Source organism: Zootoca vivipara, chromosome 1, assembly GCF_963506605.1.
Source record: "Zootoca vivipara chromosome 1, rZooViv1.1, whole genome shotgun sequence".
NCBI lineage: Eukaryota > Metazoa > Chordata > Lepidosauria > Squamata > Lacertidae > Zootoca > Zootoca vivipara.
Window position 1 is genome coordinate 43,894,014 of NC_083276.1, and position 12,287 is coordinate 43,906,300.

Consider the following 12,287-nt stretch of genomic DNA (forward strand, 5'->3'; position numbering starts at 1 on the left):
TAAAACCTATCTTCCGGTGGGGGGTTGTACTGTTTTAAAATCATTTTAGCTGTTTTTATTGTAAGTCTGTAAATCACCTTGAGACATATGTAAAAGAAGATTCATAACTTAATAACAAGAAATAATAGTAACAATCCTTTTTGGTTCAATTCTCCACCTCAGGAGAAAAGCTTCTCTGCCTTTTTACCTTAGATTCAACCTTCAATTCCTCTTCCTTCTACGTATTTACAAGTCATTTGCTGCTCAAGTTAACAACCTTCAATATTGATTTACGTGAAAATGTGGATTAGGCACGAATTTAGCTAACATGGGCAGCAGTCTAACATGGGCTGAGGCCAGAACAAGGTAATTTGTTTGTTTCAGAGGAGGCTGCTAAGGAAAAAGGCAATGGCCATTGACTTAAACAGCCTTGGCCCAGTATATCTGAAGGAGCATCTCCACCCCCCAACATTCAGCCCAGACACTGAAGTGCAGCGCCGAGGGCCTTCTGGCAGTTCCCTCGCTGTGAGAAGTGAGGTTACAGGGAACCAGGCACCCTGTGGAACGCCCTCCCATCAGATGTCAAGGAAATAAACAACTATCTGACTTTTAGAAGAAATCTGAAGGCAGCCCTGTTTAGGGAAGTTTATAATGTTTGAAGTTTTATTCAGTTTTTAATGTTCTGTTGAAAGCTACCCAGAGTGGCTGGGAAAACCCAGCCAGATAGGTGGGGTAGAAATTATTTATTTATTATTATTACTAGTTGGCCCTGCCACGAGTTGTGGTGGCTGTTTGTTAAATGGAGCCTCAGAGTCCCACTTCAGACTCCCCTCACTTTCAGAGTCCCCCTGTTTTTTGTGTGCTATGGTTACATAGGTGCACCCCTGTGTCTCCCCCCACCCTGTTCTGTCCCTCCTCCCCCCATCCCCCGGTTCATCCCTGTGACTGGGCCCACCCTGTCCCAACCTATGACCCCACTCATTCCCCACCCAGGCAGGCCCCTACCTCCACTTAGCCTAGTCTGGAAAGTGGCCTAGTCTGCAAAGCCAAGGCAAGATACTGTGGATAGGGCAAATTTCATCCCTGTGTTTTCCCCCCACCCTATTCTGACCCATTACATATCCCTGCCCCCTATACAGTCCCCCTATCCCCCCCAGGCAGGCCCCTACCTCTACTTGGCCTAGTCTGGAAAGCGGCCTATTTTGCTGCGGCCTATTCGGTCTGCTGGGCAATGTTGGGCCTTGTTGCTGCAAAAGGCCTGTTTTCAGTTGGTTGCTGCGGAATTTTGTGGTGTCATCTGGTGACGCGGCTTTGGAGGCAGCAGCGTGCAATCTGTCTTTCTATTGGATGCTGCTGGAGTCTCCAGACCTTCTGCTGCTGATGTCTAATTTGGGCGCCACATTTTTTGTGTTTAAGCATTATTTTAGGTGTGAAAGGGGTGGTTTTTTTGAAAAAAAAACCTTTACACCAGATCCCTCCCTGATGGGCAAGGTACGCTTTGTCCTAATTTGATGCAATTCGATTCAGCGATTATGGAGCAAGGTTGTGATCTCCGTGCACGCAGTTGGAACATATATATAATTATTACACAAATATCTAGTTCTCACCCATGGCTATTGGGATATCTGTCCAGTTCAAGGCACATTTCTGTGTACAAGTTCCTTCTTCATTTAATACAACAGTAAGATCGTCCTGGCCTACAGCAACTTTCCCATCTGCCAAAGGGGCTACCAGTGGCTCAAGCTGCTTTCCTGTGGGGAAGAGTTCTTTGATGGAACCTTTACCATCCACCTGCAAAAGGAATAATCAAAGCCAGTCAATCCATACAGAATAACTACATTAGACTGTTTTTTATCATTAGAGGAAGGAAAATAGTCTCTCCTTTCAGGAGCCCATCCACCAAGATTACTTCACTTAAAAACCCTGCAGTTCCAGTACCAACATATTCCTTTGAGAACTCTCAAACATAACTAACTTCCATTGAGGCTACCACATTCACACAGTGATACTTTAAACAGTCATGGCTTCCCCCAAAGAATTCTGGGAGCTGTAGTCTGTGTTAAGGGTGCTGAGGGGTGTTAGTAAACCCATTTCCTTCCTCAAGCTACAATTCCCAGGGAGGTTTAACCATCAATCCCTCTTCCCTGAGAACTCTGGGAATTGTAGCTCTGTGAGGGAAAGGGTCTCCTAACAACTTTTGGCACCCTTAACAAACTACAGCTTCCAGAATTCTTTTGGTGAAGTCGTGGCTTCCTTTAGTGGTATCATAGCACGTTAAACATATGGTGTAAATATGGCCTTACAGAGCAATCCTACGCGTGTTCACTTGGAATTAACTCTCATTAGGTTCAATGGGACTTGCTCCCAAAGAAGCCTGCATAGAATTGCAGCCTTAATTATATGCAAGTAGTTCATACTGTGATGCTGTTGTTGTTTAGTCGTTTCCGACTCTTCGTGACTCCATGGACCAGAGCACGCCAGGCACTCCTGTCTTCCACTGCCTCCCGCAGTTTGGTCAGACTCATGTTCATAGCTTCAAGAACATACTGTAGTCACAGTCTAGTCCCATCTTCACTGAATCCGAAGAAAATCAACCTTTATTATTCTGACTTAGTCTAAACTCTCTCTTACCCTTATTAAATAATAGTCCCTCTTGAAACCCACACAGATTGAATCTTCACACCATGCCATTGACTTGGGTACATCTGGCACACTGAAGTCTCCCTGGAGATCAAGAAAAGAAAAGGTCTAGTTACTCAGGTAACTGTTTTTATACAGTTTTAAAACTGTTTTATACATATCTGCATAGCAATATCCCTTGCTTGTCTGTATTGCCATCTCAATTATCTACTCGGCAAAGCAAGCTGCTTTAACAGAAACTAAATACGGTAGCATTTGAAATCTATCCTCTAAACAAAAACAGAAACAACTTCAAATCCCTTCCTATACCTTCTCATCCAAGGCCAAGGCCAACATACTCTCTCCCTTCCCTTACACCTTTAACATGTTTTGAGGGAAAGCAAAATCCATATGAATTTCGCAGCGAAGATCCATGAACAAAACACTAAATAGCTGCCATCTTTTCCATGAAGAAAAAAAGCAGTACATCTGAATTAACCATAAGTGAGGAGGCCTTTAATACCAGATAGACTGAAGGCTTGCATTCAGGTGCCCAAGCACTAAAATGTATTACATCTTAAAAACAAGTACTAAACAAACCTGCAGCTCGTAGAACTCTCTGTCCTTCCAGTAATACAGCTGGAGCTTCTTTTTCACTGCCACACACATCCTCAAGACCTCTTCACCTGTGGCAGAGTGCTGTGAAAAAAAAATAGTTCTCTATGTATTAGTGTGGAAGGCACTTCATCAAGTACATTCATGTGCTCTTGGTATTTAAAAACTATAGAAATTTCCTCTCATGAAACCAGTCTTTATTGAGGACAATATTCTGTTCATTTTTTACTTCACACACCAAGGTCTCACAGTAAATCCCCTTTTCAAGATTGGATAAGGCATGCAATCTTCTAATACTTGCCTTCAGGTCACAGGTGAAGAGAGTTGCACCCTTCGCCTTGGAAACTGTTGTGATCTGCTGAAATGTCAACAGGTCATGAACGTAAATGTTGTTTTCTGTTTGGAACAAGACAGGAACATTATTGTAATTCCACATGCCCTCATAACTATTTCAAATTTGAGAACAAAGAAATGGGCTAATACCCTGTTTCTCCAAAAATAAGACATAGCCATAAAATAAGCCGTAGCAGGATTTTAAGCATTCAAGGAATATAAGCCATACCCCCAAAATAAGACATAGGCGCAGCAGCAATGCCGGCCGCAGCAGGAGGAGGAGGAGGAGGAGAGGAGGGGAAAAAATAAGACATCCCCTGAAAATAAGCCATAATGTTTTTTTGAGGAAAAATAAATATAAGATGGTGTCTTATTTTTGGAGAAACACGGGCAAGGTACATTGCATTGCCAAAGACCTCATTGATGCATGTCTGCAGTATTCACAGAATTATGCGCTACAAATTCTACAAATCTTATCAGCAGGAGACAAGACTTAACTTGTTTTAAAAATAGGGGGGTGGCAAAGATATAAAGTAAGCTAATGCAATCTCCTCTATGTCAGAATGCAGAGAAAAACATTCCATGTATGTGGGAGAAAAGACACAAGGGTCTTAAGAGAAAGACTTGCAACATAAACGAAGGAGATCAAGGATAACCATGCTCAGATGAATAACAACACAATCCTATGCATGTGTATCCTATGCATACCAATAAGTAAGTCCTATTGAGTTTAATGGAGCTTACTCTGAAGTAAGAGATGCATAAGATTGCAGCTTCAATTACTCTGTCTCAAAACATAATGCTGTGAATTCACTTACCTAATAAACTGACCAAAATTTTGAACTGGGACACAACATGGATCTACAAAAATAATGATAATGTTGTAAATAAGTTGCAGGCAAACCTTTGCTAGAAATGAATCTTACTCAACAGAAAGGGACTGAAATTAAAATCAATTTATATGCAAGCTATCAACTTCTAGCAGAGTAACCTAGCAGCGATAGTCATATTTCTGGTGACATTAACAGCTTCCATTACAGGCAATAAATACCATTTCAACATGAACTCCCAAGACGTTTCTTGAACTATATAAAAATATATTTATAGTTTAATAGGCACAACAATTTTGCTTAGCATATATACCATTGCTTAGCATATATAAATAATAGTGCCTTTACTTGGAGAGGAGAACTATGGTTTAGTGCTATATCCAAATGCAGCTATTAAGGCATTATAAGCCAGTCATAATTCTTAAGATTCCAGCCAGCAACAAAGGATTGAGTTCCACAAGGAACAAAGCATATGCAATAGGAACGAAAACCCCAAAAGAAAATCACACCATTGCTGTTTATTATTCGGCATGCCGGAAAAAGGAATGAGCACCAACACAGTAAGCTTTTATAAGAACAGTTGCTCAAAATAGGCTGTTTCGCTCCCTCAAAATATTCTAGTTTATTATGTAAGGTTTTTAATTAAATGTTAATTAACAGACTTTGTAGCTTAACAAAGGAGCTGTTTATTTGGGTTGACATCTTTACCATTAACCAGCCCAAGTCCTTCTGCTTTCTTTTCCTGAAAGGAATATTGATAGTGGCTATGTCTGCACATAAAACTAAGCTGTGGGTTTTTTGTTTGTTTAAAAAAACACCATAAATTCACTTCCATATGAGGAAAGCAGCCATGGCTTGCTTCTCAAATGCTTGATTTCCCCCTTTACTCCTCTAGCATCATGCCTCTGTTTTGGGTACTTGAAATGTGTAGCCAAACAAACCATAGTTAAACAAGGCCATTAGTTTTGGATATAGTGCCAAAATATAGTTGGTATAAGCCAGGTTGATAAAGGTTCAAACCTTCAAACAAGCCACATTTGGCTAAAAACACCACGGCATAGTCTTATATGTGCAAATCAGGCTTATGTCATCAAGTGCAGAAGACCAGAATATTAGGGCATACCTCCCCATATCCCCTATTCTAGTTGTAGCTTTGTGTGCATTTTGTAAGCTGCTCTGGGACCCTATCTTGGCTGCACAGCAGGATATAAATATAATAAGCTCCTCAGAAAAAGCTAGTCACTTGAAAGCACAAGGCTGCAGCAACTTCCATTCTGCATTGGTGCTGTTATGCCAAGAGGCATGTACTGCAATTTCCCAAATGTCTTTGAAGTAGTGTCTCTGATTTTATTACAGCAACCCCAAACACATTTAAGTGAGTGGAACTCTACAAGACTTATGGCAGCTACACACATTAGGGTTGCTGCAGCAAAGGCCAATACAGTCATACCTCAGTTTAAGTATGCCTCGGTTTGAGTATTTTCAGTTTAAGTACTTCGCAGACCCGTCTGGAACAGATTAATCCACTTTCCATTACTTTCAATGGGAAAGTTCGCTTCAGGTTAAGTACGCTTCAGGTTAAGTACGCTTCAGGTTAAATATGGACTTCCGGAACCAATTACACTCATACCTCGGGTTAAATATGCTTCAGGTTGAGTACTCCGCGGACCCGTCTGGAACAGATTAATCCACTTTCCATTACTTTTACTTAAGTACGCTTCAGGTTAAGTACAGACTTCCGGAACCAATTGTGTTTGTAAACCGAGGTACCACTGTATTGTAAGAGAAGACAAGTTCAGTAGCACAACAATTTCCATCTCACCCCACCCCAGTAAAATGAAGTCTTGACTTCAGTCAAATGTCTCTTATGATTTTAGATGGGTCCAGAGATATCCAATGTACCTGCTGAATCTTCTTGGAGAAGTTCTTGTTTGACTTCTCTAATGTCACTTCAAATCTGTTGCAACCTACCAGACAGCAAAGGGATTCTTTTAGACTACAGATACCTTTCACGTTAACTATTTCATCAACACGTATTTCATCAGCTAAGGAAAAATATCCCACAAAGTTCTGCTATCAGTTTAGAGGAGATGCAAGTCTCACATGTCCACCTGAAGTTTGCAACAACAACAACAACAACAACAAGAGCAATTATACATTACAACATATCCAATTACCCCACCAGTAAACTGGGCATTGTCATCTCATGGACGAAAGGGATTTAACAAAAGACTTCAAAAATCTAGTTCAGGAAAAGGCAAGCCCCCAGCACCCTTTATCACTACATCAGCCACTAGCAAATAAAATTGTAGGGAGTATCGCAAGAGGGACAAAGAATAAAAACACTTCACCACAAGGGTTTAAAGGTTTATGGATACAAACTTACAGCCACTTTCTGATGTCGTAACCTCTCCTGATGTTGATGCAAAAAGGGGGAGAAATTTACCAAGTGAGACAAGAGCAACTGAAAACTATCATGATTTGACTGGAACAGACTGGCTAAGGTGGTTTGAGAATAAATTCAGTTTTTTTTTAAAAAAGAATCATGTCTTTTTCTGCAAAGCTAGAAAAATGGCTTCTCCAAGATGGTACTGGTGCTGCCCAGAGCAGGAAAAAGCAGCACCCCAGGCTCACTTCCCGTTTTCATAACTTTCCTGAGGAACAGGTTAAAATGTCAACTCCCAATTCATGTCCATTGGGCCACCCCGCCATTACTTGCATTCATTAGTAACACCTTTAACCAAAATGAAGCCTAAGTGCACATAACTGCATTTGCTCGCCATCATTCCCTGTTGGCCTCATTTATTGCATTCATCTCCTCAGCTGTCTGCCCTTGCCTTTCCCTTCTTTGTATCTTCTCATCTGAAAGTCTGGAGAGCGGCCGCCAGTCAGAGTATATAATACTCTGAGCTAGATGGAGCAATGGTCCAAGTCAGGCATCCCCAGATGTTTTGGCCTACAACACCCATGATCCCTAACTAACAGGACCAGTGGTCAGGGATAATGGGAACTTCTGCCAGCACAGAGGCACTTCTGCCAGCACAGAGGCAACAACCCTGTAAATTTAGACTGCTCGTGCAACTGTGTAATTTTCCAGTATAATACTGGAAAATGTATTGTGGGCATGCTCTCACAAAACTACACCATCACTGAAAACTGCGGAAGGAAGGTTACTCTGAAGCAATTCTTCCACTTCAAAAGAGGTTGTAAGAACTGGCATTCAGTCTATCTGGACTTGGGACAACACGGGACAACAATTGAGGAAAGGACTGCTGCTAATGCACCAGTGAGCCAAAATGTAGGTGCTGTAGGGTTTTGTTTTGTTTTTGCTTTTCCATTCTAAATCATACCATAGGTTATATAGGTTGGGTTTTGCACACAACAGCTCTATCTGAGCTTTATGCTCCCTTAAATCCTATACCTTGTCCTGAAGTACAGTCAAAAACAGAATCACAGAATTGTAGTTAGAAGGGGCCCTGAGGGTCATCTAGTTCAACCCTCTGTAATGCAGGAATCTTAACTCAATACATGGCAGATGACAGGAAGAAGAGTCCACCTCCAGTGAAAGCCCCATAAACCACCCAAAAGACGAGGCACACAGCTGACCTAGGATGTACTACATATAGTTCTTTATTAAACTGTCCTGTAACTTGCAACCTGATCTATTCAGTGACAGAATGTATGGGCAGGAGAGGTGGAAATCATTCATCTCCCTCGCCTGTTTTTAACTAAATAAAAAACAGTCATGTAACTGTCAGTTGTGTGATTATCTTCACAGCAAGTTTGGCCCTCACTGCTATCAGATTGTGCAAGTCAACTACTGACCTACTTCAGCTTTCAAAGTTATACCATTAGTTACACATGTTTTTAAGGATTTGGGTCTGTTGAAGTTCCCATAGAAAGGGAAACTAGAAATGCTGCAGGGACCCTATGACATCTAGGGGCAGTCAATGCAGTCTCTAGTATTTAAGCTTTATACAGTGTGGTTCTTATGTGAGTATCAGGCTCCTGCACACACTCTCATTGCCACCAAGCACAGCACAGAAAACCGTGTAAACCCACCCTAAAATACAGTTAAACAAACATGCTCCATTGCAATGCTGCAAGGGCTTACAGAAACTTGGCTAATTTTTTCCCACACCCACCAGTTTCCTTTCGAATTCTGTAAAGAAGAAGGTGGCCTTGTTTTGTCCCAACGAGGAGCCATTCCTCTGCAATAAAAACAAACATTTTATAAATTGAAGTAAGACCACATTTCTTCCATCTATGCATAATTTATGTAACCCTTACATTTCATACTGGGAAGTTCTAATGAATAATTGGAGTGGAAACTTCCACACAGTTCTTTGGAAACACTAAAATTAACATGTCAACAGTTTTTAAAACCTTTGATTTTCCCTTTAAAGTATGAACAATATAAGAGAAAGGCATACTATTTCTAGATGTATTTATATAAGCTTTCCAATAAAAGTATTTGCAAGTAAAGCTTTAAATTTGTTTAAATCCCATGCATTTTTACTCAGATACAAGTCCCTCTAACTTCAGCTGGGCTTTCTTCCAGGAAAAGCATGTACATGATGGCAGCCTAAGTGCCCATCATTGATTTTTTCCCCTAAATCAAGCATTTCATTTTTTTGTTATTCTTTTTTATATACTGTATATGTTATACAGTACAAAAAATAACATTTGTGTTATTTTAATATTCTGTTTATTTATACAGTACAAAAGAGTAACTGTATCAACTTTGAATTGTGTTTAAAGCCGATACCAATCAGTGTGTTGTGGTGGGAGGGGGACTAGGAAATTTTACAATTCAAAATTTTCCAAAAAACACACATCAATACCAAGTGTGCCTGATAAGAACTACAGCCTTTGTTAAAATTCTGGCTTTCATTTTAAAAGTTCATTGCTTAGAATATGGTGAAGAAAATAAACTCCTGTTTACCATTAAAAAGCTCACAAGTCATAATTGAAGGGGGGCTATACTGCAGGAATTCTTTTCTGAAGATGCAACAGTCTTTGTCCCAAGCAGTATTTTATAAAAAGATGGAGATAAAAAAATTGGCTGGATATCACCATCCCCAGATATCCACTGATATTTAGATTATCTTTGTAAAATAGATTACTTAACAAGATAAATTATTATTACTATGCACTTGTTTTTAATTGAACTGCTAGTAATAAATGTTGATGAACAAAGCAAGACTTGTCTTTATCATGCATGTTTCTTGACTAAAATGTCATACCCAAATCTGGCCCAAAAAGCTTCTTCCTTTAACAGTATGTGTAGCAAGCAAGTCTTGCTAATGCTTAATGTATAAGTTGAGGCCCAAAATTATCTTATTAGGTGCTATGCAAATAGTACTGCCAACTGAAAAGCACACACTTACCGTATATTTAAAGACATGCAAATCATTTATAATCATCTGTATCATAAAATATTGCCACAAATTATTTTCCTCTTGGCAAACATATACACAAAACATAATAATAATTCCAGAAAATTCTGCGTGCTCTAAGAGCATTTTCAGCATTATTAATTTTGTACACAAAATGCCTGTCAAGTAGGAAAAAGTGCGATCAGCACATATATTATCACTTGTGACATGACATGTACACACAAGGTAACTTCCCTGTCTCCCACAGCTTCACATGCATTTAAACATAGCAAAAAAGGCATGCAATCACCACACATGACAATAAGCAGAGTTTTCACACTTTCTCTCTTACACCAGAGTGCTTCCCATGTAGAAAATTCTTAACTTTTGATAGTGTCCCAATTTCTCATATTTTGTTGTGAACCCAATGCTAGTACAGTTATCTCAGCCTCCTGATGGCCAGGCAAGATTTCTGACTGGAAAATGCAGTCAATTCAGATGAGAAGGCCTGACTCAGTAAGGAGATCAATAATTCAGACGGATATCATTTGGATGCACAAAGTTACAGGTTGCTGAAGACACATCCAATTTTAAAGTACACACAACTGCCGTTGGATATACCTTGCAGCAGAATGCGGAGGATTACAGGTTGAAAGAAAAATAACAGGACACAAACTGGTTTAGATGGTACTATTTAATGGTATCCCTCTGGGGAAGTAACAGACCTTTGAAGCCTGCAATTGAACTCTAAGTTAGGAATAGGAGAATATTCCTGACTGAAGAATTGAATTAAGTTCATATAATCTTCTACTCATTCAGTAAACTAGCCTTCTCCAAGCTTGCAGCACCACTGTAGTTGGACTACAACGTCCATCATCCTCGGCCAGCTTACCAGTGGTAAAGGATTGTGGGAGTTGTAGTCTAACAACATCTAGGGTTCAATAGGTGAAAGCAGTCACAATTCACAAATCATACTTCATCTGATATACATCAGACTGCTTCACATGTTGCAAAAGCCATATTTCCATATTTCCATTGCAAGTCAGCCATACAGTACTTGAAAGTTATTCACAAATGATGAACATTCTCCTACTCCTAGGGTGCTTTTAAATAATAATAATAATAATAATAATAACAGGCTTGCAATCATTTTCTGCAACGTGTGAAATGGCATTAACACGGCAACTATTCTCAAAACCCAATAATGGGAAAGATGCAGCCCACAGAACAGAGGTAAATTCAGTGCTTTTTTTCTGGAGGTACACAGGGGTATGCATATCCCTAAACATTTTGTGAATGTTTGCACTTTTTGACCATTTACTGTATTTATTTCCCCCGATTTGAAATATAAAATGGTGATTTTCCTGAGTATCAAAATGAGAGTACCCCTAAACATTTTTAAAGGGGGAAAAACAGCACTGGGTAAGTTCAATCCCACTTATAATGCACTCTTTTCAGAAATCCAGAGAATGCAAAATATAGCTAGCAATCTTTCCACCTCGAATTCATCGGAAGGGTATGCAAGAGCCGCTTCTTGCGCCAGGCTCGATTTTTTAAAACGCGTCCACCGCACCATGACGCGTGCTAAGGGGCTGAGGGGAAAGTCGCAGGCAACCACTGATTCATATGTTGACAAAATACGCCACACTTCAGTGTCCGTCACGTGTCCGGCAGCTGACAGGCTTCAAAAACCACAACGTCGAGTGACCCTTCAGGTACCCAGTGGAGATAACCCCTCCCCCTCCCCCCCATTTAAAGCGGTTGCCTCACGGACAAAACAGGCGCCAAACCAACCCCCTTCCGTGGCCAGGAAGGAGAACCGGACCGGGAGCTGGCAGCAGGGCGTTAAAAAAACGAGCAAAGCGGGCGGCAGGGAGAGGGAGGCGGCGACGGCGAGGGACGCCTTGGCCGAGATGCCCCGCCGCATCTCGGCGCCCCACTCACCCCATGCGGCCAAGCAGTCGATCTGCAGAGGCAACTTCTCCAGAATCGGCACCGGCTCGAAGGCGTCGTGCATGATGGTGGCGGCGGCGGCGGCTACGCGGGGCCCGGCAAACGCCCGCCGAGAGGACTCCGAAGGCAGCTCCCTTCGAGAGTCCGGCTCCGGAGCAGCCGCCCCATACGCCTCCTTCCAGGCCCGGCCCAGGCGCTTCCGGCTCCCGCTTCACTTCCGCGGCCAGGCTCCACCTCCCCCTCGCCAGCAGCGACCCTTATACAAGGGGCTCCGAAAGCCCCTCTTCGCGTTGAAAAGATGCACCATAAACAGGAACTGCTGAGGCCGCAACAGGGCCGGATTTACCATAGGTTTGATGATCCCACTATTGGGAATGATTGTGTAGGGCTGTTCATGGGCGTAGCCAGGATGTTTGTTAGGGGAAACAGGCTTTTGTTGGGGGGGACAGAGCCTCAGATTTGTATTGATTTAGGCCAGGCACCCCAAACTTCAGCCCTCCAGATGTTTTGGACTACAATTCCCATCTTCCCCGACCACTGGTCCTGTTAGCTAGGGATCATGGCAGTTGTAGGCCAAAAC

At 41.6% G+C, this 12,287-nt stretch overlaps 1 protein-coding gene across 2 annotated transcripts in view; it reads right to left on the minus strand.

Moving 5' to 3' along the window:
• VPS39 (VPS39 subunit of HOPS complex) overlaps window positions 1–11,915 on the minus strand; it is a 29,649-nt gene extending 17,734 nt beyond the window's left edge. For both annotated transcript variants that reach the window (XM_060274583.1, XM_060274563.1), the window contains exons 1-8: window positions 11,699–11,915; window positions 8,522–8,587; window positions 6,279–6,343; window positions 4,365–4,407; window positions 3,515–3,609; window positions 3,199–3,297; window positions 2,611–2,703; window positions 1,587–1,770 (exon numbers count right to left, since the gene is read on the minus strand). In XM_060274583.1, coding sequence (XP_060130566.1) covers window positions 1,587–1,770; window positions 2,611–2,703; window positions 3,199–3,297; window positions 3,515–3,609; window positions 4,365–4,407; window positions 6,279–6,343; window positions 8,522–8,587; window positions 11,699–11,771 — 718 coding nt within the window. In that variant the 5' untranslated portion in view covers window positions 11,772–11,915. The remainder of the gene's footprint in view (window positions 1–1,586; window positions 1,771–2,610; window positions 2,704–3,198; window positions 3,298–3,514; window positions 3,610–4,364; window positions 4,408–6,278; window positions 6,344–8,521; window positions 8,588–11,698) is intronic.
• Between the last annotated feature and the right edge of the window lie 372 nt (window positions 11,916–12,287).